The 25,798-nt window shown below is 32.7% G+C and overlaps 12 protein-coding genes across 12 annotated transcripts; 2 read left to right on the top strand and 10 right to left on the bottom strand.

Annotated features, from left to right (window-relative positions):
- Positions 1-194: 194 nt before the first annotated feature.
- RRI1 (COP9 signalosome catalytic subunit RRI1) lies at positions 195-1,703 on the bottom strand (the record flags this gene model as incomplete). The annotated part of the gene is made up of 1 exon (XM_003671744.1): positions 195-1,703. The coding sequence occupies one exon, from the start codon at positions 1,701-1,703 to the stop codon at positions 195-197; it is 1,509 nt and encodes a 502-aa protein (XP_003671792.1).
- Positions 1,704-2,292: 589 nt separating this feature from the next.
- On the bottom strand, positions 2,293-5,793 carry GDH2 (glutamate dehydrogenase (NAD(+)); the record flags this gene model as incomplete). Its single annotated transcript, XM_003671743.1, has 1 exon — positions 2,293-5,793. One exon carries the CDS (start codon positions 5,791-5,793, stop codon positions 2,293-2,295), a length of 3,501 nt encoding a protein of 1,166 aa, XP_003671791.1.
- Positions 5,794-6,943: 1,150 nt separating this feature from the next.
- On the bottom strand, positions 6,944-9,706 carry NDAI0H03740 (uncharacterized protein; the record flags this gene model as incomplete). Its single annotated transcript, XM_003671742.1, has 1 exon — positions 6,944-9,706. One exon carries the CDS (start codon positions 9,704-9,706, stop codon positions 6,944-6,946), a length of 2,763 nt encoding a protein of 920 aa, XP_003671790.1.
- A 779-nt stretch (positions 9,707-10,485) lies between these two features.
- Positions 10,486-11,154, bottom strand: NOP6 (Nop6p; the record flags this gene model as incomplete). Its single annotated transcript, XM_003671741.1, has 1 exon — positions 10,486-11,154. One exon carries the CDS (start codon positions 11,152-11,154, stop codon positions 10,486-10,488), a length of 669 nt encoding a protein of 222 aa, XP_003671789.1.
- Positions 11,155-11,541: 387 nt separating this feature from the next.
- On the bottom strand, positions 11,542-12,462 carry NDAI0H03720 (Rho family protein; the record flags this gene model as incomplete). The annotated part of the gene is made up of 1 exon (XM_003671740.1): positions 11,542-12,462. One exon carries the CDS (start codon positions 12,460-12,462, stop codon positions 11,542-11,544), a length of 921 nt encoding a protein of 306 aa, XP_003671788.1.
- Positions 12,463-13,249: 787 nt separating this feature from the next.
- SHR3 (Shr3p) lies at positions 13,250-13,879 on the top strand (the record flags this gene model as incomplete). Its single annotated transcript, XM_003671739.1, has 1 exon — positions 13,250-13,879. The coding sequence occupies one exon, from the start codon at positions 13,250-13,252 to the stop codon at positions 13,877-13,879; it is 630 nt and encodes a 209-aa protein (XP_003671787.1).
- Positions 13,880-14,182: 303 nt separating this feature from the next.
- Positions 14,183-16,036, bottom strand: NDAI0H03700 (uncharacterized protein; the record flags this gene model as incomplete). Its single annotated transcript, XM_003671738.1, has 1 exon — positions 14,183-16,036. The coding sequence occupies one exon, from the start codon at positions 16,034-16,036 to the stop codon at positions 14,183-14,185; it is 1,854 nt and encodes a 617-aa protein (XP_003671786.1).
- A 633-nt stretch (positions 16,037-16,669) lies between these two features.
- On the bottom strand, positions 16,670-18,292 carry CRP1 (Crp1p; the record flags this gene model as incomplete). Its single annotated transcript, XM_003671737.1, has 1 exon — positions 16,670-18,292. One exon carries the CDS (start codon positions 18,290-18,292, stop codon positions 16,670-16,672), a length of 1,623 nt encoding a protein of 540 aa, XP_003671785.1.
- A 931-nt stretch (positions 18,293-19,223) lies between these two features.
- Positions 19,224-19,436, bottom strand: RPC10 (DNA-directed RNA polymerase core subunit RPC10; the record flags this gene model as incomplete). The annotated part of the gene is made up of 1 exon (XM_003671736.1): positions 19,224-19,436. One exon carries the CDS (start codon positions 19,434-19,436, stop codon positions 19,224-19,226), a length of 213 nt encoding a protein of 70 aa, XP_003671784.1.
- A 921-nt stretch (positions 19,437-20,357) lies between these two features.
- On the bottom strand, positions 20,358-21,101 carry DSE2 (Dse2p; the record flags this gene model as incomplete). The annotated part of the gene is made up of 1 exon (XM_003671735.1): positions 20,358-21,101. The coding sequence occupies one exon, from the start codon at positions 21,099-21,101 to the stop codon at positions 20,358-20,360; it is 744 nt and encodes a 247-aa protein (XP_003671783.1).
- Positions 21,102-22,392: 1,291 nt separating this feature from the next.
- On the bottom strand, positions 22,393-23,340 carry CHS7 (Chs7p; the record flags this gene model as incomplete). The annotated part of the gene is made up of 1 exon (XM_003671734.1): positions 22,393-23,340. The coding sequence occupies one exon, from the start codon at positions 23,338-23,340 to the stop codon at positions 22,393-22,395; it is 948 nt and encodes a 315-aa protein (XP_003671782.1).
- A 661-nt stretch (positions 23,341-24,001) lies between these two features.
- RPL42B (60S ribosomal protein eL42) lies at positions 24,002-24,747 on the top strand (the record flags this gene model as incomplete). Its single annotated transcript, XM_003671733.1, has 2 exons — positions 24,002-24,005; positions 24,431-24,747. 2 exons carry the CDS (start codon positions 24,002-24,004, stop codon positions 24,745-24,747), a joined length of 321 nt encoding a protein of 106 aa, XP_003671781.1.
- Between the last annotated feature and the right edge of the window lie 1,051 nt (positions 24,748-25,798).

The following is a 25,798-nucleotide window of genomic DNA, read 5'->3' as shown; positions in this document are numbered from 1 at the left end:
ATAATTCATTTTACTGATAGTCTATAGTTTATAGATTGTAGTCTCATCCAGTGTCTGTGTTTTGACTCCGAGAAATGTCAGTAAATTTTGGAAAAAAAAAGTATAATAAAAACGTCGCACCATTCTTGATGTGTGGCGAACTATCTAAAAACACAAATAATAATATTATTACAACGATATATAAATTATAGAATTCATAAGGTAAAAGTATCTCTAAAAAAGCGCAACTTTTTATATTCTCTCGTTTTGGACGCCAGTAACATCTTCTTATGAACCTTGTAATCATTTCGCTCTAAAGTATCGGTATCCAATCTCATTGAAAACTCACCATGTAAAGTTCTTACACTGTTGAACAAGGATCCACTCATATGATCTCTTCGCTGTGATGACCGTGAATTATCTAAGGATGTCTGTCTAGTATGTAAGAAAGACGGCGATGTCGTAGTATTAGCTGCACTTACTGTATTTGTATCACGCATAGTATATACACTACTAGTCATGCTTTCTATCCCGCCATCAATACTCTTTGTGTTACTTATATCAATATCGCTGTCATTATCACTCCTGTTAGCAATATATCTATCTCTATCAGTATCAGTCGAAAAAGATGTGGAACTACTCACAGAGCCTGATCTTATCTTCTTTTCATGATTAAATGTTGATGATACACAATTCAAATCCGAGGGTAATATATCGTTACTGTTATTGGAGGTGATTTGATTTGTTGAGTTTATAGGTAAGTTATCTTTTTTGTGACCAGTTACGGTCTTGTTTTCGATAGCCTTTGCTTCTTTTGCGTCAATAAAACTATTCCATTGTTTGACTGTATCGATCAATTTATCTAACAATTCTGAATCGTAAGAATCATCGAAAACTGGGGTTTCGAATTTCAATTTGGAATCTTTTAAGGGTAAGTTCAAATCAGAATCAAACACAAAAAGAGGTAGTTCAAAGAACTTGGTATCTCCCTTTCCTGATAAAGTTCTGTAAGCACCAATGGATAATTTATCTTCCTTAACACTTTTATGAGGATCTACCACAATTGCTACATAAGGATCTTGAAAGTTTTGATTTAATTCTTGAGTTTGCACGTCAATATTACTTAACCAACAGTCATACCCAGGATGTGAATGATACCAACCAATAATATTTAGTATATTTCTTGTGTTCGTCGAGCTTGAATCATATGTACTTGTGGTATTACGACTCCCCCCGGTATGAATTATTTCATCCATATATTGAACCATATATTCATATGATTCCAATTGTGCATTAACTCTAGTTTCTGTTCCTTCGACCGGTAATTCGTAACAATCATAAACAATCAATTTAGTTCCTTGTACCGTTCCAACAAGCATCCCCATTATTTCTATATCCCCACCTCTTAAAGAATGATTTAATATTTTTATGCATGCTAGTTTTGATATAAGCACCATTTCAAAATATTGCGGGTTCTCCTTCCACGGTGCCTTTTCAGAATGTGTGGCATGGTGGTGTTGTGATGATAATATATCTTGTTTCAACAAATATTCTTGAGTAATCAGATGGGATGAATTATTATTATTGTTCAGAAATGACGAAGATCCATATACATTATCTTCAGAGCCATGGTTTCCAGGGTTGATTTGCGTTGCTGAGTACTCTTTCTCAATTAGTTGTTTCAATTCTGCGAGAGACAAACTAGATAAGCATTGGTCTGTCATATTCGGAATTAAAGTCAGCTTCTTTGCAGTGTCAAATTAGTTGGTCTAATCCTCACCTTACATCAATGTACGATTGCACCTCTATAATTCCAGAAAACTATACGTGGATAGGTGCAAAAAAACTGTTACACCCATGCTATTCAAAGTAATAATCTAAGCTTACTTTAATCTGTTAATTACTCAAGGCTTCCTCTAAATGGGATTCCAAAATAGTCATCATATAATATGGGTTCTGTATGCCTCCAAAATCTTTCTCATCACGTGTAACAAAATTAAAAAATAAAATAGAAATAGTTTAGCAGTATTTCGATTTCATTTCTGAGAGTGTTAAACAAGCTCTACGAACGAAATATTTGAAAGTCCAGAACTAGGTTAATACTGATTTTTAGAGAAGAAATGTATTTTCTTTAGTCATTAATATTTGTTTAAAAACAAAAAAGTTACATTCATAAGAAAAAGAATTCATTAAATATTCATAGTGAAAATTATGGGTAAGTAAAAATATGAAACAGGATCAGAAGAATATGGAATAAAATTTCAAATATGGTGAGAAGTTCAATTAAGAGAGAAATGATAATGAGTGATTTATTTAAGATTTTTCTGCAACTTCTCTTTTCAATTCACCAATAAATTCTAAGAATTTACCGATATTAACATCAATACCATTTTGATAAACAAACGTACTTGACAAATAACTTGATAACATTACTTTCAAGTAAGGTTCTGGAATATTATTTAAAACTTGTTCAGCACCAGCTACATCAATCAATAAATTTGGAATGATTTTATTCAACAATAAATAATTACGCAATTTCAAATCATTTAACCACAATTCTTCTGAACCAACTAAATCATCGTTTAATTTATTAATTGTCAATGAAAGAATATTCGATAACTCTGAAATAGGTGTGCCTGTTGATTGATTGATTTTCCATAATTGATTAAATTCAGCTTCTGCATTTTTTTGGATTCTTGCTTGAACTTCGACAACATAGGATTTGTATAGAGCAGTTCTTTCTTCATTATCATCATCCTCTTGGATACTATCATTATCGATTTCATTACTTTCAATAATTTCATCAAGGCTACCATCAGTACGTGGTATCGATCTCGCTTGTAGAGTATTATTCTTCTTACCAATGAATTTATTTACGAAATCATTGTCACTTAAGGCTAATGAAGCAAGCACTTCCAAAGATGAGGATGTAACACCACCTTTATTTGCTGATGCATCTTTGAATAGAATACAACCATGTTTTTCTAATTCAATCTTAGCAGCTTGGGCGATGAATAAATTAGCACCTTCCACGATGTATGGAATCTTAGATTTTCCCGTTTTCTCGTCAATGAAGAAATGTAAATTACTCAAGGAAATTGAGTTTGGTCTACCACCACATGGAACAAATAAATCAACATGATCGACAAATCTAAAAATTTGAGTATGGAAAGTATTTCTGAAGGTAGTACCATTCGCTACAATGGTCCCATTGGGTAACATTAAATCCATATCTGTTACAGAGACGTAAAACCCTGATTTACTAAATTTCGTGTTATCATAATGGGAAACCATTAGTCTCTTATGTGCCAATTTAAATAGTTCATTTTTATCTAGTCCCATTGGATCACAAATGACACCAGAACCATCGACGATACCTACATAAATTTCATTATCTGTGGATAATAATATTTCATTTGAACCTAAGTCACCATCTGGACCACCAGTTTGGAATTTATGAATGACAGAATCGTTCAAATTTAATGTTTCATACATTTTATTAACGAAAGCACGAACACCAAGAGACGTCATACCATATTCGTCATGTGGGATACCACCAAGATTTGGAGATTTCCCAGTTAAGAAAGATTTCCACCATGGACAACCTCTCTTATGAGCATGATTTGTTGCCCAATTTACAAAACCTGCAGTACCTTCATCTGGACCAAAGAAAAGAATTTCTTCATGATCTAAATAATCGATATATTTTTCCTTCAATGGATCTTTAATTAAGATATCGATTATGGCATCTACGTATTGGCTAAATGCATTGAAAGTCTGATCAGGTTCAAAAAGGCCAGGATTTAAAAGAATGACACCTTTTGACCCACCTTCTGGGATATCTTTATTTTTACGCTGTTGAGTGGAAGCTAATTGATAATTTTCATCAATGACAGTTTTGGAATTCATATCAAATATATCTTGAGTCTTTGAACAAACTATACGAATACCACCTCTTGAAATTTCTCTAAATCTAATATGGAATCCTTTAAAAGTATTCCCTACGACGAAAAATACACCAAATGGAGTTTCAGGATATTCAATTTTGGGCATAATTAAACTTGGATTCAATCTAAATGAGATGGCTACTTTTCTTGTAATAAAGAAATTTGTCTTAACAATGGATTTATTAAACAAATTTAAAGTTTGAAGGATTAATAAATCTGGAGAATCATTGGGGATGAATTTATTTAAATATGTTTCGAATTCTTGATCGTTTGCAAATGGTTCTATACTTGCTAATCTTTTAAATGATAAAGTCTTCTCTAATTTTTTATTTTCATCTTGTAAATAATGTAATTGGGCAAAATTCTTGTATAATTTGGATACAATTTTGGAATATTTATGTAAAACGTCAATAATCATTTCTTGGGTGAAAGTTTCATTTCTCAATTTTTTTTTCAAATTAGTTATAACTTCCAACAAGACAGTATCGTTTTCTCTTACAGAAATTTGAGAAATTAAAGTTTGATACTCAGAACCTAATCTATTAATGAAATGATTGATGAAAATAGCAGACACATGAGCATAGATGGCTTCTTGTGGAGAAAACAATCTTTGTTGATAAACTTTATTGAAAGAATTATTTGGGATAGTATATAACAATGAAGCTTCTCTTTCAATCTGTTTTATAGCTAATTCTAAATCATGTGGTAATACATCTTCTGGTTGTTGAGATTGATTTAAATAGATTGAAAAGATGGTAATATTTTCATTATTAATATTTTTCATATTAGGAGATTTAAAAGTTTCCAGATAAAATTTTGAAGGTTTAATTTTATAATAATGGAAAAGTGAGTTTAAAGCAGAATAATATTTTTGAGTGGAAAATCTTTTAAAAGCTACCAATAATCTAATTTCATCATTATTTTCAATGGAATGAATAGTTCTAATGACAGGGCCATCTCTTTCTTGAACCAAGTTAATTAAATGACCATATAATTTTTTATTTTCCAATGATGAAACTTGAGCCATTGTTTTATCAGAAATGGTATCGATATTTCCCTTTAAAAGATCATTTGTTGATAATGGACTTAAATGTTTAAAGAAATTATTTTCATTTTGTTCAATTTCCTTTTCTTTTTCCATATCATCTTTATTCGTGTTATTATTACTAATTTGATTAAAATCTGGTGGTTGAGAAATAGTGTTACGTTGAATAAAATTACTATCATAAACAAAAGTTAATTTTAAATCGCTTTCTTGAGTCCAGAATGATACTAATCTGCAAGAATGTTTTAATTTATTATCTAAGAATAAATCATCTATTTCTTGATCTAATTGGTAAGGTTGATCTTCGTCATCATTGTCAATATAACTAACTTTAGAGTTATCGACATTCATACTATTTGTATCCTTTTGTGTATTTCTTGAATGTCCTTTAGATTCCATGAAAATAGCATGATTTGGTCCTGTAATAATTTTATTTTTGATATTAAAATATTGTGGCTTATTATTAATGAAATTAGATTTAGCAAATGAATCTATTTTGGAAGCATATAATGAATGAATGATGTTAGATATAATTTGTGGTTTTTCTCTTGAGAAGAAAAGATCATCAATACCTAATGAATTATAGAACCAATCTACTTCTTGTTCAATTAAGTTATCTGGGATAAAACCTTGTTGATCAAGTATATCTACTACTTCTTCTCTTTGACTTTCCTTACCAGGGAAATCAAATACATGATAATCTGATAACGAAGAGATTGATAAAGTCGAAATGTCAGGAGGTATCGAGGATTTTGCTGGGAGGTTTAAAGTATTATTATCAACATTTGGGGTTGTTGGTGATATATTATGGGTTATAGTCATGTTTACCGAACAATTTTCTAACTCTTTTCTTTTTCTTTTTTTTTTTTTTATTAATTTTTGGGGTCTTGCGTGTTACGTTTGTAATTATTGAAGGTTAATGCTTCCTAAACAGATATGAAAAGCAAAATGGTTGGTTAGTTGAGAATATATTTTAGTGCTAAACGGTATGTTGTGTTATGTAATAACGATCTTTAAATTGGTTTCTTTTTCTTTTTCTTTTTTTTCTATAAATTAGAATCAAAGAAGTAAAGTTAACACAGTCTTGAGCAGATATAAATATATATATACATATATATATATATATTCTTCCTTCTCCTCTTTGCCGATATAACGGATTATATAATAATATTGGTACCTATGTTAGGGTTGTTTGTGTACGTATATGTATAATTCTTGCGGTTACCTTTCCTGTAAATTGTTCGATGTAATATATAATACCTTATTTTAATTTGCCACCCACCTCTACTACCAAAAAGGTACATACTCTAAATGGTCAATGAGGCATCAAACAAAGAGAGTTCGTACCTATATGTTATCTTCTTATTGACTTTACAGGGGTGGGGGAGGGATGGGGGAGGATGCCGGTCCGTTTATCGTTGCCGGAACCAACTGAACTCGCTGAACTAAATTGGGTGGATATGGAAGGGATATTGTGAAGGCCCCATCCCATATGTCTCCAACATTCAAAAACATTCCCTTCCAACCGGAGAATAATGCCCATCCAAGACCTCTCCCTCTCTCTCTCTCCTTCTAGTTTAGGTTTACCTACTTTCCGGCGTTGTCTCTATTTTTGAAGTGAACGTTACATCTGTATGTACGTCATGCACAGCCGTACGAGTGGCGCGCCCCTACAAAACCCCCTAATTTTTACTTACACTTGGTGACGCGTCAGGCAAAAAGGCGTAAGTTGTGCCACACTGCGGAGGACCAACCACCGTTACAGTAAGGAGTCTACCATGGATAAATACCATATGTGGTAGACTATTTATGCTGCAGGAATATATTATACGTACAACAAAATATTATACCGTTTCTGCTTAAGTTGAAAAATGTCATTTATTATCACTGTCTGAATATTATTAATTAAAAAAACATAACTTGTCTTTTGCAAAACAATGACAAAAAAAAAACTTTGAAGAATAACATAAAATTAGTAGGAGGAGAAAGAATATAACGAATGTACTTCAACATCAGATCCTTCATATTGTTCGCCTTCTTCTTGGATTGCATCATCTTCTTCCTCCTTCGTATTTTGCTCCTTTTCATCCTTTCGTAAAAATCCGTTAATATGTGCCTTCTCCGGTTGCACTTTTGTATGATTATGTGATTCTCCCACATAAATAAATTTATATTTCATATCACCATCTTTGTCATTTAGATCATTGAACTTACATTCTTCAATTTCTTCTTCATTTAACAAATGACACATATCTATAGTTTCAATCCATGAATCTTCTAGAATTTCACGTAATGTTGCACGCCTTGTGGGTGCTAATTCTAACATCTTACCTATCATAGGTTGACATTCTTCAGGAATAGCATGCAACACTCTTAATTTACCAATATGAACATTATTATCATCAATTGAATACGTTTCATCTTCGATATAGGATTCCAATTCCACTGATGAGGTATCGGAATCATTCGACAAAGATGATGATCCATTCTTCTTGTTCTTGACTCTTAGATTAGGTTTAGTCAATAATTCAATCAATGAATTTGATTCCCTACCCATACAAAACATCTTAAATGATTCATCCGTCAATTTAGGGATTTTCCATGGGAATTTCTTCAAAACCATACAAACAAATATGATAGCGCATGACCAAATATCAACAGGTCTTGGATCATAATGTGTGAAATGATAAACTTCAGGTGGTAAATATGGATCACTACCAAGGATACCACTAGCTTCAATTAAATTCATTGAACATGGATATTGGAAAACAACAGCTGCTCCAAAATCAATGATTTTCAAAATACCATAATCATTAATGACACAATTTTCTAATTTCAAATCTCGATGACATAATCCAATACTATGTAAATAATTTACCCCATTCATTAATTGTTTGAAATAACAACAAATTTCATCATAAGTTGCATAATCGGACATAGTTATGGCAAAAAGATCATAACTACAATATTCCATGATTTGACAAATTCTTAATTCATTAGAACAATCAGTTTTATCATCATTTTCATAAATCAATTCTAATGTCTTAATAATATTCGGATGATTTAAATTGATTCCAATACAATATTCTGAAGTAATAGTACGAATATAATCCCGTTTAGTTTCCTTCGAGATAACCCTTTTACGGAACTGTTTCATTGCATAGACTACAGAATCATCATTTTTCCTTTGAATCAATTTCACTGACCCAGAGGCACCACTACCTAATTCATTAATTTCAATATATTTCTTATGAAACCCATGATGAATTTTTGATATCTTTGACGGTTTTAATGATTCTAAATTTGTGGATTTATTACCATAAGGATTATTTTGTCTTTCTTCCTCTTTTGCTATCATAGTTTCTATATCATCACTACTATTATCATCACTAACAAGTATACTATGTTGCATACCGCCACCGTTACCACTAACGTTACTAGTACTATTTTTTCTTCTTCTTGTACTAGATTTACGTCTTGAGTAGAAATGGTATGATGAATGTCTTCTTTCCTTCTTTTGAATTGTGTTGTTGGTGTTACTATTACTATTGAATGAAAATAAATTTCCAATGTGTGAACTCAATGATTTTGTCCTTTTTTTGTTATCCTTGCTATTTTTAGTCTTGTTCTTAAGTACCCTTTCTCGATCCACCTCTTTTTTTTCTTCTTCTTCTTCCTTCACACATAATTGTTCATGAAAGAAATTAGAATTTTGAAATTTATCTAAGGATACGATAAATCTAGGTTCCACAGAATCCACAATGGGAGAAGAAATCACATTAGAATCAATTGTCGATACATTATTTGGTAATATACTATTATTATTCCCATTAGATGCAGATAAACTACCTGTTCTGGTTAGAATCATCATTGCGCTTCTACCATTTTTATTATTATTATTCTCTTGTTTATTGTTATATGCATCATTATTATTTTTCGAGTTTGGAATAGAGTACGGTATTATACAAGCTAAAGGAGGAATATTTTTTTTATCATTTCGTTTCTCTTTATTCTTCTTCTTGTTTTTCTTCTCGTTCATTATCGATTCGTCAATTGTTCTGTCTCTTCCATCTTGTCTTTCTGTATTATGATCAGTAGTAATTGCGCTTGATCCATTTGAAGAAATTGTCTTTGTTCTAACCACCATTGATTCTGCATATGAGGGTAAGCCAAGATGATTTGGACTAAATAACCTTGTTTCTCTTCCATTAGTTCCATTTGTTGATCTGATTATGGTACCATGGGTGCCCATTCTTGTTTCTGTCAAATGAGATAAATCCATTGGAGAATCAGAGGAAACTGAAGTGGAATGACGATCAGAGATATCGGTATGAGAATCCCATAATTGCATTAATTGTCTTTGCTCATTGACATCTTGACTTCCTTCATGATGATGATCTTGCTGTAAACCTGTAAAATTATTATTACTAGAGGTAGCAGTACTATTGTTAGTGGATAAAGTCCTCAAACTTGACCCGGATACATTGTCACTGGCATGATTATCATTGATAAGTTGATTGCAATAATCATTACTATAAAGAGGATAAACTTCTAACTCTCCTTCATTTGTTATAGCTGTTTGAACATATATGTCTGGTAATGGATTGTTTGTGGAATTCTGACTATAATGGTGATGGTTGTTGTTGTTGTTGTTATTGTTGCCTGTGATGGAATGACCAACGGTGGCCTCAATATAAGACGGTACAGGAGGATTGCCTGGTGATAGAGTTTGCATATCAATCTGATCTTGTCCCTTACAGTTGTTTCTCTTCTTATTCTTCTTCTTATTGTTATTGCTCTTCTTTCTGTGACGCCGCTTGTAACGAAGTGAAAAATACAGAAAAAGGTTCTATATATACACTGGTGAACGGTCTACGTATAATGATATTCGTGGAGTTCCAGTAAATATGGACCGTGAGTGAGGTGGAGGGATATGCGCCAAGTAAGCAGACACATATGTAAATTTGTATGTACCGTATGTACGTAATGGGCAACGTGAGAAAAAGGGACTGGAATTGTTAAGTGGAAAGAGGAAAAGAGAAATGTGGGGGAAAGTTATCACTCGTAGAAGATAACAGAAGTAGCGCCGTTGAAAATGTCTTGCCACGGCAAGAGGTCCCTAGAGTTTTGGTGGCATTTCTTATTATCTTTGAAAATGAAGGAGAAAAAGACAAATATGCGGTGGTGGAAGGGTCTTGCAGCTAGAGAAAACATGCCGTACAAAAGATGAGAACGAATCACACAAAACATACGTCATTTCAATTATACTGGTTTGGTTGCGATATGACGTAATTGACAAGTTTCTTTAGGGCTACATTATCAGGGCTCATTATAATCCTAGAAAAAAACCCTACTTAGCCGCTAAGGTTCATTCGACTGATTTGTTATTGGCGCCTTGGCATATTAACCAACTAACTATGTAAGTATCTTTTGTTCTTATACATATACCTTAAAAACCGGCATTACATGTACATCTGTTACAAGATATATATTCAACATGTAGAGTTGAAAAGATTATTGTTTCGCAAGAAGTTTTGCTCTATCAGGATGTAATCCTCGAACAGTAGTTGTTGATGATGAATCACCAGATGCTGCATGGGCAGAAGAAGCATGCTCACTCTTCTTTTGGGCACTATCTTTAATCAACTTGGTTAGTCTTTCTTTACGTTCTTCATCTAATTTAATATTCTTCTTGTTTAATTTTTCAAGACGATCTTTACTATTCCCACCACCACCAACTGTCAATTCAACATTAATTCTCTTTTCTTTCAATAAAGTACGATGTTGTAATAATGCAACATCCATTCGTCTTTGAATCCCAGTCTTATCTTTCTCAGCATCAAACTCCAAAAATGCAATTCCCTTATCACTTCTCAATCTAATATGGTCAGGTGAACTTGATTTAAAATGTGATTGAATTTCAGTTGGTGTAATATCCCGAGGTAACCCACCAACAAATACAATAAATCTATTACCACCACCAGTACCGTTCTTGCCCTTACCCTTACGACCTCTACGTGTTTTCCTCTTCTTCTTAAGAGGTTCCTCTTGTTCTTCTTCTATACTTCTTTTCTTCGTCTTTTCTTCTTCTAATTTTATCTTATCTTGTTCACGTTCATCTTTCGATTTCTTGAATTGTTGAGCCTTTAATTGCTTCTTAGTTAATTTTTTCTCTTCACTCATTATTCTTGCTATGTACTTCCACTTCCACTTCTACTTTAAGTAATGTATTACTCGATTTAAATTATTTAATATATATATATATATATTCTAGATGAGATGAGCTTCATTATATTATTTTACAAAAATTTTCAAAATGGAAAAAAAGAAAAACAGCAATAAATTTCACGTGTTGGAACCTTGCCTTGGAGGGACAGAAACCAAGACCTTCATAATACTCTGATGAAGTTGCAAACATGTGTTATCCATTATTATGTAGATTTTTTTATTCTCATTAAAAGGTATATATAGTCTCTTCAAATGGTTTCGATTAATATATTACTTTTCAGGTGCGTTTTTGATGGGTTTTTCTTGCTTTTATCCATATAAGGTATTGTTTTTAGTTTAATTCTATAATATGACGCATAGTTTGTTCTTTTTTTTCTTACTTTTTGGCTTTTGCGATGGCCTAGTATTGGCATTGGAATGTATTTTCCTCTTTGGCTTTTGAGATGTATGAGGTTTAGGTTGTTCGGAAATAACAGCGTGGGCTTCAGTTGATGTATGTCTATTAATAATATCATCATGTGAAGTCGAAACTTTACTTGAAGGTTTAGTTACAGCTTGAGTATTATTATCATCACCAACGTTTGATTCTTTCTTTGGAATATCATCAGCACCATCATCATCACCCTCTGGAGTGATGTATAAGGGTAACTTACTCGATGTTGAGTCAAAAACTACCAATTGAACGGCCTTCTCAAAGACATCTTTAACACCAACTTGTGTTAATGCAGAACATTCAATATATCCTAACAGTCCATGTTCCTTAATTAAAGTTTCAATATCTTCCTTTGTAACAATCTTATTATTATTATTATTATTATTATTATTATTATTCTCGTATTTAATATCAGATTTAGTACCAACTAACAAAATTGGATACTTATTCGATTGTTCATATTTCTTCAAATGAGATTGTGTTAAATTGTTTAATATTTCTGGAATCCATCTATTCTTAATATTGTTAAAGCTAATAATATCATTGATGGCAAAACAGATTAAGAAAATATCAGTTTGTGGATAGGATAATGGTCTCAATGTATCATATTCTTCTTGGCCTGCTGTATCCCATAAATTCATTTTGAAAACTTGTTTCTCCAAGGATGACTTTGAATTGGGGAATGGATCACTCACTGACAGATTGGTACTGTAATTATCGAAAACAGTTGGAACATAATCTTGAGGAAATGTATTGGTTGTATATGAAATTAAAAGTGATGTTTTACCTGTGGAACCATCCCCTACAACTGTACATGTAATCGCTCTCATTCTTTCTTGATCTTCTTGTATTGTATAGTATGTTTGTAGTAATTCTCGAGAAAAGCCCAAGTCTGTTTATTTGTTCCGTTGCTACTTATGTGGTTGCTTTTCTTCTTTACCTTAATCTATGTATGATTATCCTTGTTTATAAAGAATGCTTACGAAACAAACAGGGACGTTTGTACGTGGTACTTTAACGAAAAAGGTATTACATGACTCCTTTTTTTAACTAGAAGAGACCCATCAATTGAGATGTCAACTATCTCTCTCTACCTTTAAAAATCCAGGCATACAGCTCTGAACTATATCCACCCTATATATATACATACTTATATATATTTTCATATATGAACCTAAGGAGAACATATAGATAAAGCAGACTATAGAGATAACAGTAGTAAATCCATTAGCATCCTCATTCCTTAAATAGCATACAATATTAGAATCTTATCCTACTATACAATGTGTCATATTAGAGTCTTATGAGAGATGCGATTAATAGAGAGTAATGTAACGCTAAAGTTCCCTTGTTGATTGTATTTTCCCTCTTTTTCTCTGTAGTCCTTGTAATGTAATGTAATGTCATATCATATCATATCAACTTTGCCGGTCAACATGAAAATTTATTCGCACCAGTGTTAAAAGCTTGGGTACACGAGATTAGACTCGTTAATGGATAACAAAAACTATATTAGACACTCTTAGCTGCTATTTCTCGTTGCATATCCAACATCAATTGCTGCCTCTCTCAACAAACGTCATAGTTAATCTATAAACAACGAACTAACAAAACAATATGTTATCATATGACGAATTTTGTACCATTGGTACCGCGCTAATCTTAATCTCCTCATCATTCATAATGGGTACTTTTTTCAATAATTTAACCTATGATTATCATTTATTATTCAATCCAAATGTCACTCAAGAACATTTTGACAATGCCCTAAGACACTATCAAACATTATATTATACCGGTAGACCATTATTATATATCCTTGCTGGTGTCGCTATCCTTGGCTTATTAGGTAACATGATTAGAATTTATAAACCAAATCCTGAATTGAAAATGTTCGAATATGCTTCTCTAGGGTTATACGTTTTTGGTATTTGTATTTTCATCACTAATATTAAGACTGGAATTGAATGTTCATTGAATGGTAATTGGGGGGAAGTTACTCAAAATCAAGGGTTAGCTGTCATTGGATCTTCTAATATCATCTTATTATTGATGTTCTTGGGTGTTTTGATTTTACAAATCGGATTATGGTATACTAATTATGATTATCAAGAAAGATTGAAGGATTTTTATGCTGAAGAAGCTAAGGATATTTCCATTGTCGCTGCTTCAAGAGCTAAACCAATTGAAACTGAATCAAAGAAGCAACAAAAGAAAAATAAAAAATTAGCTAAAAAGAATAAATAAATGATCGTCTATTCTACTTCCCTTTCCTAAGGAACTTTTTATAACTTTTTCGATACTGTGAATACTAAGTATGTTATATCTTCTATCTCCTATATAATATGTATGAGTTAATGAACATATTTAAAAATCAAAATCAATTTAAAATAGAGAAAGAAAATGGTATCATTTATTGTAGATATTGTATAAATTATCGTGTGTATAAAGGTAAAGAATGAAAAAAAATAAAAAATTAGTAGAATTATACGTCAAATTAGTATAAGAAGAACGTTTTTGTATTATTATTATTATTATTATTATTCTGTGTCATATAATTTCCCTCAAGAAACCATGTGTATTTATTTGTTGTTGTTGTTGTTGTTGTCTCGTTGAATTGTTATTGCTACTTTGTCCGAAAGGATCACTAGTACCATCCATCCCATCACGATCATAATTCTGACCCAAGTATAAAGAAGTGGATGACATTGAAGAATATCCATCGTCAATTCCAGAAGAATCAACCATTGATGAACCATAAGAAAATCTACCCATTGGATTCATCCCATCATTTCCTTGTAAAGTATTATCATTATTATTAACAATATTAACGTTAATTGACCTGTCATGAAATCCAAATTCATTTTGGAATGGGTCTGTTATATTAGAAGGGGATTTGGTATTATCAAATGAATCATAATGTCTCCCACCAAGTTTTCTCTCGTTGTTGATTGAGTCCCTCATTAAGTTTCCGTTATTTCCTCTTCTTCTTCCTCTTCTGAAAAACATGAACCAAATAATCAAGCAACATAATAAAAATCCACCTATACTCCCAACAATTGATCCAATTATAGTTCCCTTATTTTTGTTATTTCCACCCCCACTTTTGGAATTCGAATCGTCACTTCCATTGTCGTCATCGTCAATACTTCCTGAATCTAACCAATGCTGATAAAATGAAACATCAGTAGTTATTACTGAAATTGTGGGTATATTACTTACAACTGGAGGTGTTTGTGCCGATATGGTTGTTCTCATGGGTAATCCTGTTTCAATTGTAGTTATTGAATTGGTAAAATAATAATCTTGTGTATAATATATATAATATAATTGAGAATTCGTAAGATCCTCCGATATGGAATACATTTGTGTTTGTGATGATGATGATGATGATGATGATGATGATGATGATGACGTAAATGATGATGTGGATGATTGTTGTGAATTGTCACTTTCGATCGAAGAAGAAGATAATGATGACGATAGCCTTGTCATATGCGACAGCGCCGATGATGAACATGAAGAAGAAACATCGATTATTCTTGTTGATAGGTATATTGATGCGGTTGATGATGAATGTACTACTTTAGATGCTTCCTTCGGCATTGAAGATGATGAATTTGTTGTACTTGGTAATAAGGGTAAGTTCTTTAGTGTTGCGGTGCTGCTGGATTGTAATGTAGATCTTGATGTGGAAGTCGTTGTTACAGCTGAAGAGATGGATGAAGATGTAGTAAGTAAGGCGTAGTAAGATGCTAATAATGGTGATAAATCGAGATTGGTAAAAGTTACTGACGTTGGAATGATATTCTGATCTGAATTTCCACCCATAGAATTTAACAAATTTGAACTCAAGGAATTATATTGACTGTCAATCGAACTACTTGAAGTGGTATATGCATTAGTTATTGTAGTCGATGAAGATGGCTGCGCCAATGGAGTCGTTAGTGTACTCGAAATCGATGATGAAATATCTAAAAGAGCAGATGTTGATGTCGATGTGAGCATAACAGATGCTGATGATGGAGAGGGTAAAATTGAAGAGATTGGAGTGGATGGTGATAGCGATGAAGATAAAGATAACGGTGACAAATCCACATATTCCATAGAATCAGTATCGAAAACAGATGTTTGTGAATTTAATGCAGATAAAGAGGCCTGTTTTGCTTCTAATTTGGTTGTTGGATTTGAGTTAATTGTTGAATCACTTGACGAAAGTGGAATATTGCTATCTAATTGGGAGATTGACGGTTGAACGACTGATATCTGAGAGGAAAAAGAATGTGAAGTTAATACGGAAGAAAGACCTGGTTCTGTCACAGTTGGTTCCGAACTTGATGTAATTTGATGATCGATATATGATCCCAATGGTTGGGTAGTCAATGATGTTGTATTTTGATTCATAATGTAAAAATCCAGTTAAAAGTTGAACAAAAATATCTTTAAAGAATTAATTATGGGATTTAAAACTGTCAATCTTGTTGCAATAAGGGAATTTTATTTCTTAGCAACAAATAATATGTGATAAGGTTGGGTATTATTACAAAGGTTTGGCTGCCTGGCTAAAAATAGAAATGACAAAAAAAGAATAGTCCTAGATATAAAAAAAAGATCGTTCTCCACTGTTTTTTGTGTTTTATCGTCAAGATGGACTGCTATGCTCACGAAATCTATTATTCAATGTTTCTTTTCTCGAGAAACAAGGTTGGTTGAAGGTGAAGGTGGTCTTGCCTGTTTTGGTTGTTTACTTCTGTATTTTTTATTTATTTATTTATTTATTTATTTACATATTCTAGATCAATTTGCGGTACCTCGCGCCTTTTCCTCTTATGCGTATGTACGTACATACTGTTAAAAGTTTGAACTGCTAAAATGTATATTTGCAAATTATTATTATTATTATTATTATTATTAAATTAAGTACTTAGCATATATATGATCATTTATTTTTAAGAAACTTATTATACTATTATAGTATATTGCAGGATTACACATAGAATTGGTTTAAGAAAATAATGTAAAAAGATACAATTTTTTTTAGCTGAATAACTTCTTTATCTTACCAAATAAACCTTTCTTCTTTTTCTTTTTCTTATCAGCTTCTTGAGTAGAAGGAGTGGCTTGTGATTTTGGCTTAGTAGTAGTAGGTTTAGGTTTGGTGGTTTGTTTTTTTGTTGGTTCTGTAGCTTTAGCAGTAGCTATATTTGTAGTTTTAGTAGTCGTTTTCTTCCTTGGTGATTCTTTTATTTCTGCCTGTTTCTGTTCCATGGTAGTTGTAGTTGTAGGCTTTTTTGGTGATTCACTAACTATTGGTTCAGCTATTGGAGTAGGTTCTTTTTGAATTTCTTGCGGTTCTTCTTTTGCTTCATTTTCAATTTCATTTTTCCTCACCTTTGGATCCAGTTTAGATTGGAACTCTGGTACTTCATGCTTTTGTTCTTCGGGGGTAGTTGGAGTAACCATGGTAGCCATTGGAGTTGAATTTGTATCTTCTAATTTTTCTCTTTCTTCAATTATTTCTTTATTTTCTGGTTCAAGATTTTTCTTTTCTGCTATAGGTTCTACAATATCATCAGTTTTTGATGGTGCTACGTTGTCGTTGTCTATTATTTGTTTACTGTTATCATTTTCAACATTAGCAGATTCATTTATAACTTCAATAGGTTGGTGTTGTTGTTCCCCTTCCTCAATTGGTGAAACATTAGCGGGAGTATGAACTGGTTCAGTAACCTCATCATCCACTTTTCCTGGAATGGTTGATTCTGGGATGATTTCAGCTTCAGGTTCACGTTGGTTTTCTTCTTGTAATTCTTTTTCCTTCAATTCATTGTTTAATCTTTTATTCAATTCATCAGCATCTACATCTCTAACTTCATAAAATTCTTTTACTTCAGTTGGATTTTCTACAATGACAGGGCCTGGACCACCAATGATATTTGAAGCATTTTCATGCTTCTTTTCTTCTGTGATAGGTAAGATATGGAAAGATGGTTCCTCCTCGTTTTCCTTCTCAACTTCGGCTTGTAATTCAGGAGCAGGAGTGTGATTTTTGGAAGATACCGGAGTAGTACCATTAGTGGTAGTAGTACTTTCCTCTTCTTCTTCTTGTTCATTATCATCATCAAGATTTGATTTAGAGTTCTCTAAACTTTCTATTTGTTCAGATACCACAGTTTGTTCACCAGTGATTTTATTTTTTCTAATTCTCTTCTTAACCTTCTTCTTTTTACCTTTCCCCTTCTTCCTATTACTTGTTGAAGGTGGTCCGCTCATACGATTTTGTGAAGCATTACTACTATTTTTAGAAGGGATGGACATTGGTAATCCACCAGCTTCTGGAATTCTTGACACATTAGCGGATTGGGTTTTATTCGAATAGACGTCATCCATTGAAATGAAATTATTTTCAATACCTTCATAATTAATTTCTCTCTTATAAGAATCGCTAGTGGTCCAAACACCATCAACGATGAACTTGAAATGAATCTTTTGAGTTGGTCTATCGAATTTGATAGGCATTTCTAATTCGAATGACTTCGTAGTACCGTTCTTTACCATTGGTAGAGAACCTTTCCAATGATCAAATTGGCCTGTTAGGACTACACTTTCCGGACCTGCTGGCCATTGAAACTTATAGGATACTGTTTTAAGATCTGACATGATTTTTTTTTGCGGTTAGTCCAATTCCTCTCTACAATGTTTCTTTTTGTTTTCTTTGGACCATACAATCGTTAAGTAGATATATATATATATATATGGATTGGCCCGTTATGCTTTGTCTGTAGTTGCTCTTGTTTGAACTAACAATCAATCAACTTACGTTGCCACTCGTGAGAGTTGTCCAACAGTGAATGAAAGGGAAGGAACCGTTATAAAACAAGATGGTGTTGCTTCCGCCTTTCGGCAGTTTCCTGTTGGTGGCTTTCGCGCCGCCCTGGGAACTGGTTTGTTGGTTTGCCCCCCACCAAAGAACCCGGTGCCTCAACTGGGGGGAAGTGGGAGGTGGACCTTTCTTAGTAATATTGTCAACTTCCTTTGTGTTTCAATCTATATGAGACCCTGGTGTCGCAGTTGTCGCTACTCTGGCATAGTGAAGGGCCACCCCAAGTAGAGTGTCATTATTAATGTGTGCGCATATATATATATATATACATGTTCGAACAAATCAATACATATGGTGGTGGTTCTTTGAACTGTTTGTTTGTACAATTGATTGATCGTGTAGCAAAAACTTGATATAAAACCCTGATACGGTAAGACATATACTGTTTTATGTTTATTTGTTTTTATTTTTTAATATGCTTATTATATGCTTATATGTGTGTATTTTGCCTTTGCTATTTATTAATTTATACAATGTGCACATTCCCTACTTCTTACTTACAGCGTTGACCTATTCAATCTAGTTTGTTTTGTTTCGTTTTCTATCAGTGCGACTTTATTACTCAGTCATGAGTAGAAAGATGTTTCTCCTCATCATCTACCGCAATGTTCTGCGAAGTCTTTTTTATTTTCCTCTCTCATTCCGTTATCTTCTACTTTTTTTCTAGTTTATTGATAATTAAGTACAGACTCACTCTACTCTCTCTACTTATCTAGCTTCAAATTGAACCATTCTCTTAGTTCTAGCTTTCAACAAAATTCTATGACCACAATCTTTACAACGGACAGGATCAGTTCTAGAAAGTGACAATTTACTGGAGCATTCAGCACAAATATATTTCAAAGTAGCTGTTCTAGCTTGAGATGTACCAGCAGCGGCAACATCTAAATTAGTTGGGATTTGGAAACCTTCACGAGACATGATCTTAATTTAATGTATTGAGTGGTCCTTACCTGTTTTATTTTGATGGAAAAATTGACCAACCCACCATGAAAATAGATATATACTTGATAATTAATGATAAGATGGATGGATGAGCTTTTCAATTATGTTATAATGTTGTTTTTTCTTTTAGTTAATTTTTTTTTTCAAATTTTTTTAGTAGAGGAGAAATACGGGTAACGGGCCTGTCGTCAATATAAAGAATAATAACATTTGAATGAACCACATAGTTTAGCCTTTTAATTGAAATGGTTGGCAATTCTTATGTAGCAAACCAGCGTGAGGGTCGTTCAATTCTACATATTTGAAAACGAATGAAATTTTGTCGTTACTAGATTCACCATAAAGAAAATGCCCAAAAGGAAGGCTGCGTCATAACATGGGATTTCTTGTATTTTCACCGAAATTACGATATTCTTGGCGTCCTGTTTTGCCTCAGAAGTGTGCGTCATAATCATGTAGATTGCCAATATATAAATATTTGGCAATATATATATTTCAACAATAGTTTACTAATTTATCTTGTTATTTGTACCTGGTTCAATTGACTGGTGCACTCATCATAAATTTCTGTGTTAACTGTTATTTGTTTGCAAAGTTATAATACTTATCCTCATCGGAGAAGATTTTTTTTAATTTTCATCATATTGGCAATAAAGGTATAAAAAAGAGTCTTCTAGATATTATATAATGAGGTGAATGTGATGAAAGCCAGTATTTTTGAAATTGAATGTCATTTTGAATAACGAAAAAGAAAAAACTTATAATTATATAGTACAAATTAGAAATGTATAGTAGTGCGTTATGTAACATTAAAATCATATGCGGAATAGTATCGAGTAATTGTAAAATGGAAGAGAAAATATGATTGCTCTTTTTTTTGTGAGCGATATCTACCACTTAGATAGTAGCCGTTACATAAACCACTTTCGTACTCGTTATCGTCGTAGCTGCATCTACAGATTGAGATGAATCCGTTATGTAAACTGTGCTGTAATATTCATCGTCATCAGTAGAATATTCTATATAACAAGTTCCATCATCAGCTTTAGAAGATATTGGACTGCTGTTAGATGATACATCTGTAGATGATGTTATTAACGAAGAAGTAATGGAAGATATTATAGAAGTTGAATCAGCTGAAGATGATACAACAGATGAGGACTGCAGTTGTAATGTTGACATTTGTTTCTTGCTTGAACTAGAAGAACTTGGACTTAGAGTTTTTGTTGTTTTGGTAGAGGGTGAGGTTTGATATGCAGAAGTTATAGTTGTGAAGGAGGATGAAGAAGGAACGGATAAAGATGTGGGTGAAAGAGATACAGCAGCCGATGTTGTTGAGGCATCTCTCGAATTAATTGGAGATGATGATGAAGATGTAGTAACAGTAGAAGCAACTGTGTATTTCTCTGTTGTGGTTGCAATAACAGAATTTGATAAAGTGACCTCCCTAACGCGGGTTGTAGTATATTGGACTGTTTTGACGACCATTGTCGCAGGTTTGAGAGTCTTGGTCATGACAGCATAACTATAGACAACACCATCAGAAGTAATGAATTTAATCACGTCCTTTGCTGAGGTTGTTGGAAGTAAAGTTGATAATAATAATGTAAAAAATGTGAAGGAAAGTAATTTATAGTTCATTGTTTGTTTGCTTGTTTGCTTGTTTGCTTGTTTGCTTGTTTGCTTGTTTTTCTGTAAGGAACGGATTTCAGTTGGATTTAAATTAATTTAAAGGAATGGAGTAATTGAAAGATAATAGTATCAGTTAGATTTTAAAAGAATGACTGAGGTAAGGTAAAATTGAATTTATTAAAGTGAAAAGAAAGTTATAAGTTGGATTAATTGAAGTGTTGTTTTTGTTTTTGTTATTTGTTATGCTGTCACGACTATTTGTAGGGGTTCAGTAATAATATGTGAAATTTTGAATATCAATTTGTATCTGGGTTTCTGGATAATTAAATCAAAAGATAGCAAACTTGAGTAAAAAGTAAAAAGTTTTGTGAAAATTGGATATATGACCTTTATAATGTCGAATATTTATATACCAAAGTATTATTCCTTTGTATATAACAGTAATTCCATTCTTTTCCACCAGTATTTCTAACGGATATGACTTTTAAGGTCCTATTATCCCCTTTTTTCCGGTTATGTTTCAACATTTTTACCATGTTTCATTCCAATAGAGGAGTTACGTCAATTAAATGCTGGTATTTACCATCTCCAAAGTAAATACATTAGCATCCTTCATGTCTCAAGTAATTTCTAATGTCTAAACACATTAGTCAATACTAGTGCTACAATTGACTACTTTGAGGAGTGAAATTTTGTATTCTAGTACAGACTACTGAAGAAATATGAAAAACGTTTGTTTACATAACAAAGATTTTTACCCGCTTACGCTGGTTTGGCAAAAAGTGTTGAAACCTGTACACCGCGCTTTATGGGCCGTATTGTGTAAACAATAGATTACCAATTAACAAGCTTTTATAAAACAGCCAGGTGGTATAAGTTATATTGTACGCCTCAATCTTTTTCATCCCCCTCAGTTTTGTAGAATAAATTGCAATTCAGGGTCAAAGCAGTTCGAATATCTCTCTGGATATAACGGTAGTGCATTATGAGGTAAGAAGGGACTTCCCATAAAAGACTTGCATAATTATTCCACTTTTAAATTGCACGGTCCAATTCAGAAGACCATATAATTATATAATATATGCGTAGTAAAAAGGAATACTGTGAAGTCTTATGAAAGTCAAATCCTAATGGGGTCATTATGTGTTAAGATGATTTATGTTATCTAACTTGGCATTTCTTCTATTGTAACCATGTAAATAAACACGTTAAATATGCAGCTCAAAAATAATATAGGCAATTAAATGGTATAATGTAGTACATGACAATGATAAAATACTAATTTTATAGACAATGGTGATTAAAATTCATTGCTATATACAACAAGTCCTTCCTTGTTCACACTGACACTGAATTCAAGGTCATCATCAGTAGTCATGTCCCAAATCTTGTAAACCATCATTAACGTAAATAGATTGCAAAGACTTCCAAAGAATAATCCGTCCAAGTAATGGTTCACCCCTTCACAGATGACGTTGGAAAGTGCATAACTCATAATTTGGCCCATTACGAAGAAGAAAACACCTAGTAAAATGGAGCCGGTAACCCATAGATTCCTTACCACGAATAAGGAAACTAACAATTGACAAAGTGTATATATAAATAAAATAACTGCATTGACAATGTAGACTACAACAAACATCCCCGTGGTATCCATTGAGGAAATGTGATGGTCTTGAATCCAGGATTTGAAAGTTAGGATGGATGCCAAAAAATTGGCAGCAAATCCTAAGAATGATGCAGTACGAACAAAAAACATTGATTTAAACGTACCATCTTCCCATAGATTAAACCCCAAAAACCCGGTAACTAAGAGGGACCAACAACATGCACCGGCGAAACCTATCTGTATGGCGACAAAGTATGGATATGAAGATGATCCTGGTGGTGATACCCCACAATCAACTATCAAAGTAAAGATAGTCAATAATAATGTAAGTTGGAAAAAATAAAGGTACTCTGTTCTTCCTATTGCTGTGTATTTTTGTCTTATGTTAAAAATGATGATTAAAAGTACACCAAGAGCACCAATATTAATAAATGCGTTCCCTATACCGAAAATAACTGTGTTGGCCAGAACGATAGGTCTTGAATAACAACGTGGCAGTATACCAACGTTCAAATGTTCTGGATCAAAATTATGGACTGTCGTTGAATTCGAAAGAATGTAATGAGATGTTGATTTAACAACAGAGCACAATGGTAACGGTGCTTTCGCACATATCGATGCAAAATCGCTTATCCCCATGTCCTTTTTTTTGTTTATAGTATCGTTCGAGGTATAGTGGTTTTAGAACAATGGAGAAAGAATGCTAAAGAACCAACTCCAGGGCCTGTATCTTTATATGTCCTAAAATTATCTTTTTCAGAATTATTTTTTTTGGATATAAAAACCAGTCTTACTAGCAGTATTTTGTTTTCAATGAGGGTAGTGTTCGAAAAGACGTTAACAACTTTTTTTTCTTTCTTGATCTATTTTTGAATATTTTCAAACGCCAAAATGTTTCAATACGATAAGTTCCCAATCGGGAAATATGGTTCTTAATTGAAAGTAAGAAAATTGGACTGTACTTTGAGTGTAAGACACCTGTACATCCAGAATGTAGCATCGGTACATTTTCAAAATTTGAGTAAAAGTTTGCCGCGTGTGTTCCTTTTTCTTCTTCTCTTCAAACGAGCCGCGTTTGGAGGCCTTTAGATTGGTCCACCCAAAGAATTGTCCGATTCAGCCTATTCCCCTTTCCAGGGATTGTTGCTAGCCTCTGGCCTACAGTTAGTCTCAGACGGGCACAGCGTAGGGGAAGGCTGTTTCCACAGTAATAGTTATTAACCATTAAAAGTGAAATGGTCGGAACTACATAGTAACTTTTAAAATTAACCAAGAAACTACAAGAACACTATCAGTCACAATGGGTATGTTAACTGATAGAAATGAAATACGATGTTTTTAGAATGAGAAGATTTGGGTACAATAACAAAGATTTACAATTTGCAAGGATGGAGATTTTACGCTATACTAGATGAGGACAGATACTTGTTAAACCAAACAATTGGAATTATAACAGGAAAACGTGATATGATCATGCTTGAATAGTATCATTAAAATGAAGAATATTGATCCTATACAGGATGATATCAGAACTTCCAAACAGTAATGGAATAAAAGAGTCGATGAATATTTAAGTCATGAATAAGAGTGGTTTTTTGAATTGATGTATCAAAATTTCCCTTTACAAAAACTATCGTTAAATTCTTATTAGATATATTGAATCTGAGATTACTAACAATGGATTTAATTAATCATTTTTCTATTGATTTAACTTTTCATTTTATAATAGTTAACGTTCCAAAGACCAGAAAGACCTACTGTAAAGGTAAAGCCTGTCGTAAGCACACCCAACACAAGGTTACCCAATACAAAGCTGGTAAAGCTTCTTTGTTCGCTCAAGGTAAGAGACGTTATGACCGTAAACAATCTGGTTTCGGTGGTCAAACTAAGCCAATTTTCCACAAGAAAGCTAAGACTACCAAGAAGGTTGTTTTGAGATTGGAATGTGTTAACTGTAAGACTAAGGCTCAATTGACTTTGAAGAGATGTAAGCACTTCGAATTAGGTGGTGAAAAGAAGCAAAAGGGTGCTGCTTTACAATTTTGAGTTTACAAAGATTAAAGAAATCATTAATAGAAATAAACAAATGTTTATTATTTTCTTTCCATTTTTTTAATTCTCAATTCATTATCGCATGTTTACCACTACTACCTATGAACAAAACTTTTAATATATAAACCACAGCAAAAAATTATCAAGATTAAAAATACTATTCCCCAACCATATTTTTTATTGTCATTTTATTAGTTAGTTGTGATTTATTCAATTGTATAACGAACAGATAGTAAATTGAACGTTTCCCAGTATGTTAACATAGTATTGAATTGTTTATATATAATTAATGAATAAGTCATACCTTTATGTATTATATACGATGTAGTTTTAGTAAAGGACACAGCAGTTATGCGACGTATGCCAGCTACAGGCAAACAGAGTCTTAAATAGCTGGGATCCCTGCTGGGGGTGGCGTCTTTGCATACTTATTGAAATATTACCAGTAGCTGCTAACCTATTCCTTATCATTTATTCAACATTTTCAATTGAAGAGATTACGTTTTGCCATATATACCGGAACGTTTTCGTTATGCTTGCTTTTATCAAATCTCCTCTATAATTTTGTTTCTAAGAGACAAAACTGATAATAAAAACTAGGTACGAATGAAACAAGAGTTCTAGATTGCTTATACAGAAGAACGGTACAAAAAAATAAATTAAAAATACGTAAAAATGTGGATTCAGCTGATTCCCAATGTCTCATATGAAAAATCAACATAAGGCGCCCAGCAACGATCAATTTTATCTACGCTTAAACAGATACCAAAACAACGAAATTGAAAGATATAGTGGAAATGAATCTTCCTCAGGTCCTTTTAAAGAATTAAAGAACCCATAATGGTACTGCATTTTGCGAGTTTAATATGATGTTGGGGGTTTTGAAAGAAGGGAAAAAAAAAGGTATTTGAACTCTACCAGAAAAAAGTGATATATTATTTTGAACAATTGGAAACATGGAAATCTTCTCGCCTTTTAAATGAAAATTAGAGAACAGCGAGCGACAACGGGTAACAACTTGTTTCTGAAAAGCTTCGAAGAAAGA

The sequence above is a fragment of the Naumovozyma dairenensis genome, chromosome 8 (assembly GCF_000227115.2).
Source record: "Naumovozyma dairenensis CBS 421 chromosome 8, complete genome".
Taxonomy (NCBI): Eukaryota; Fungi; Ascomycota; class Saccharomycetes; order Saccharomycetales; family Saccharomycetaceae; genus Naumovozyma; species Naumovozyma dairenensis.
The sequence above is the reverse complement of the archived record's forward strand: the minus strand, read 5'-3'. Positions and strand labels throughout refer to the sequence as shown.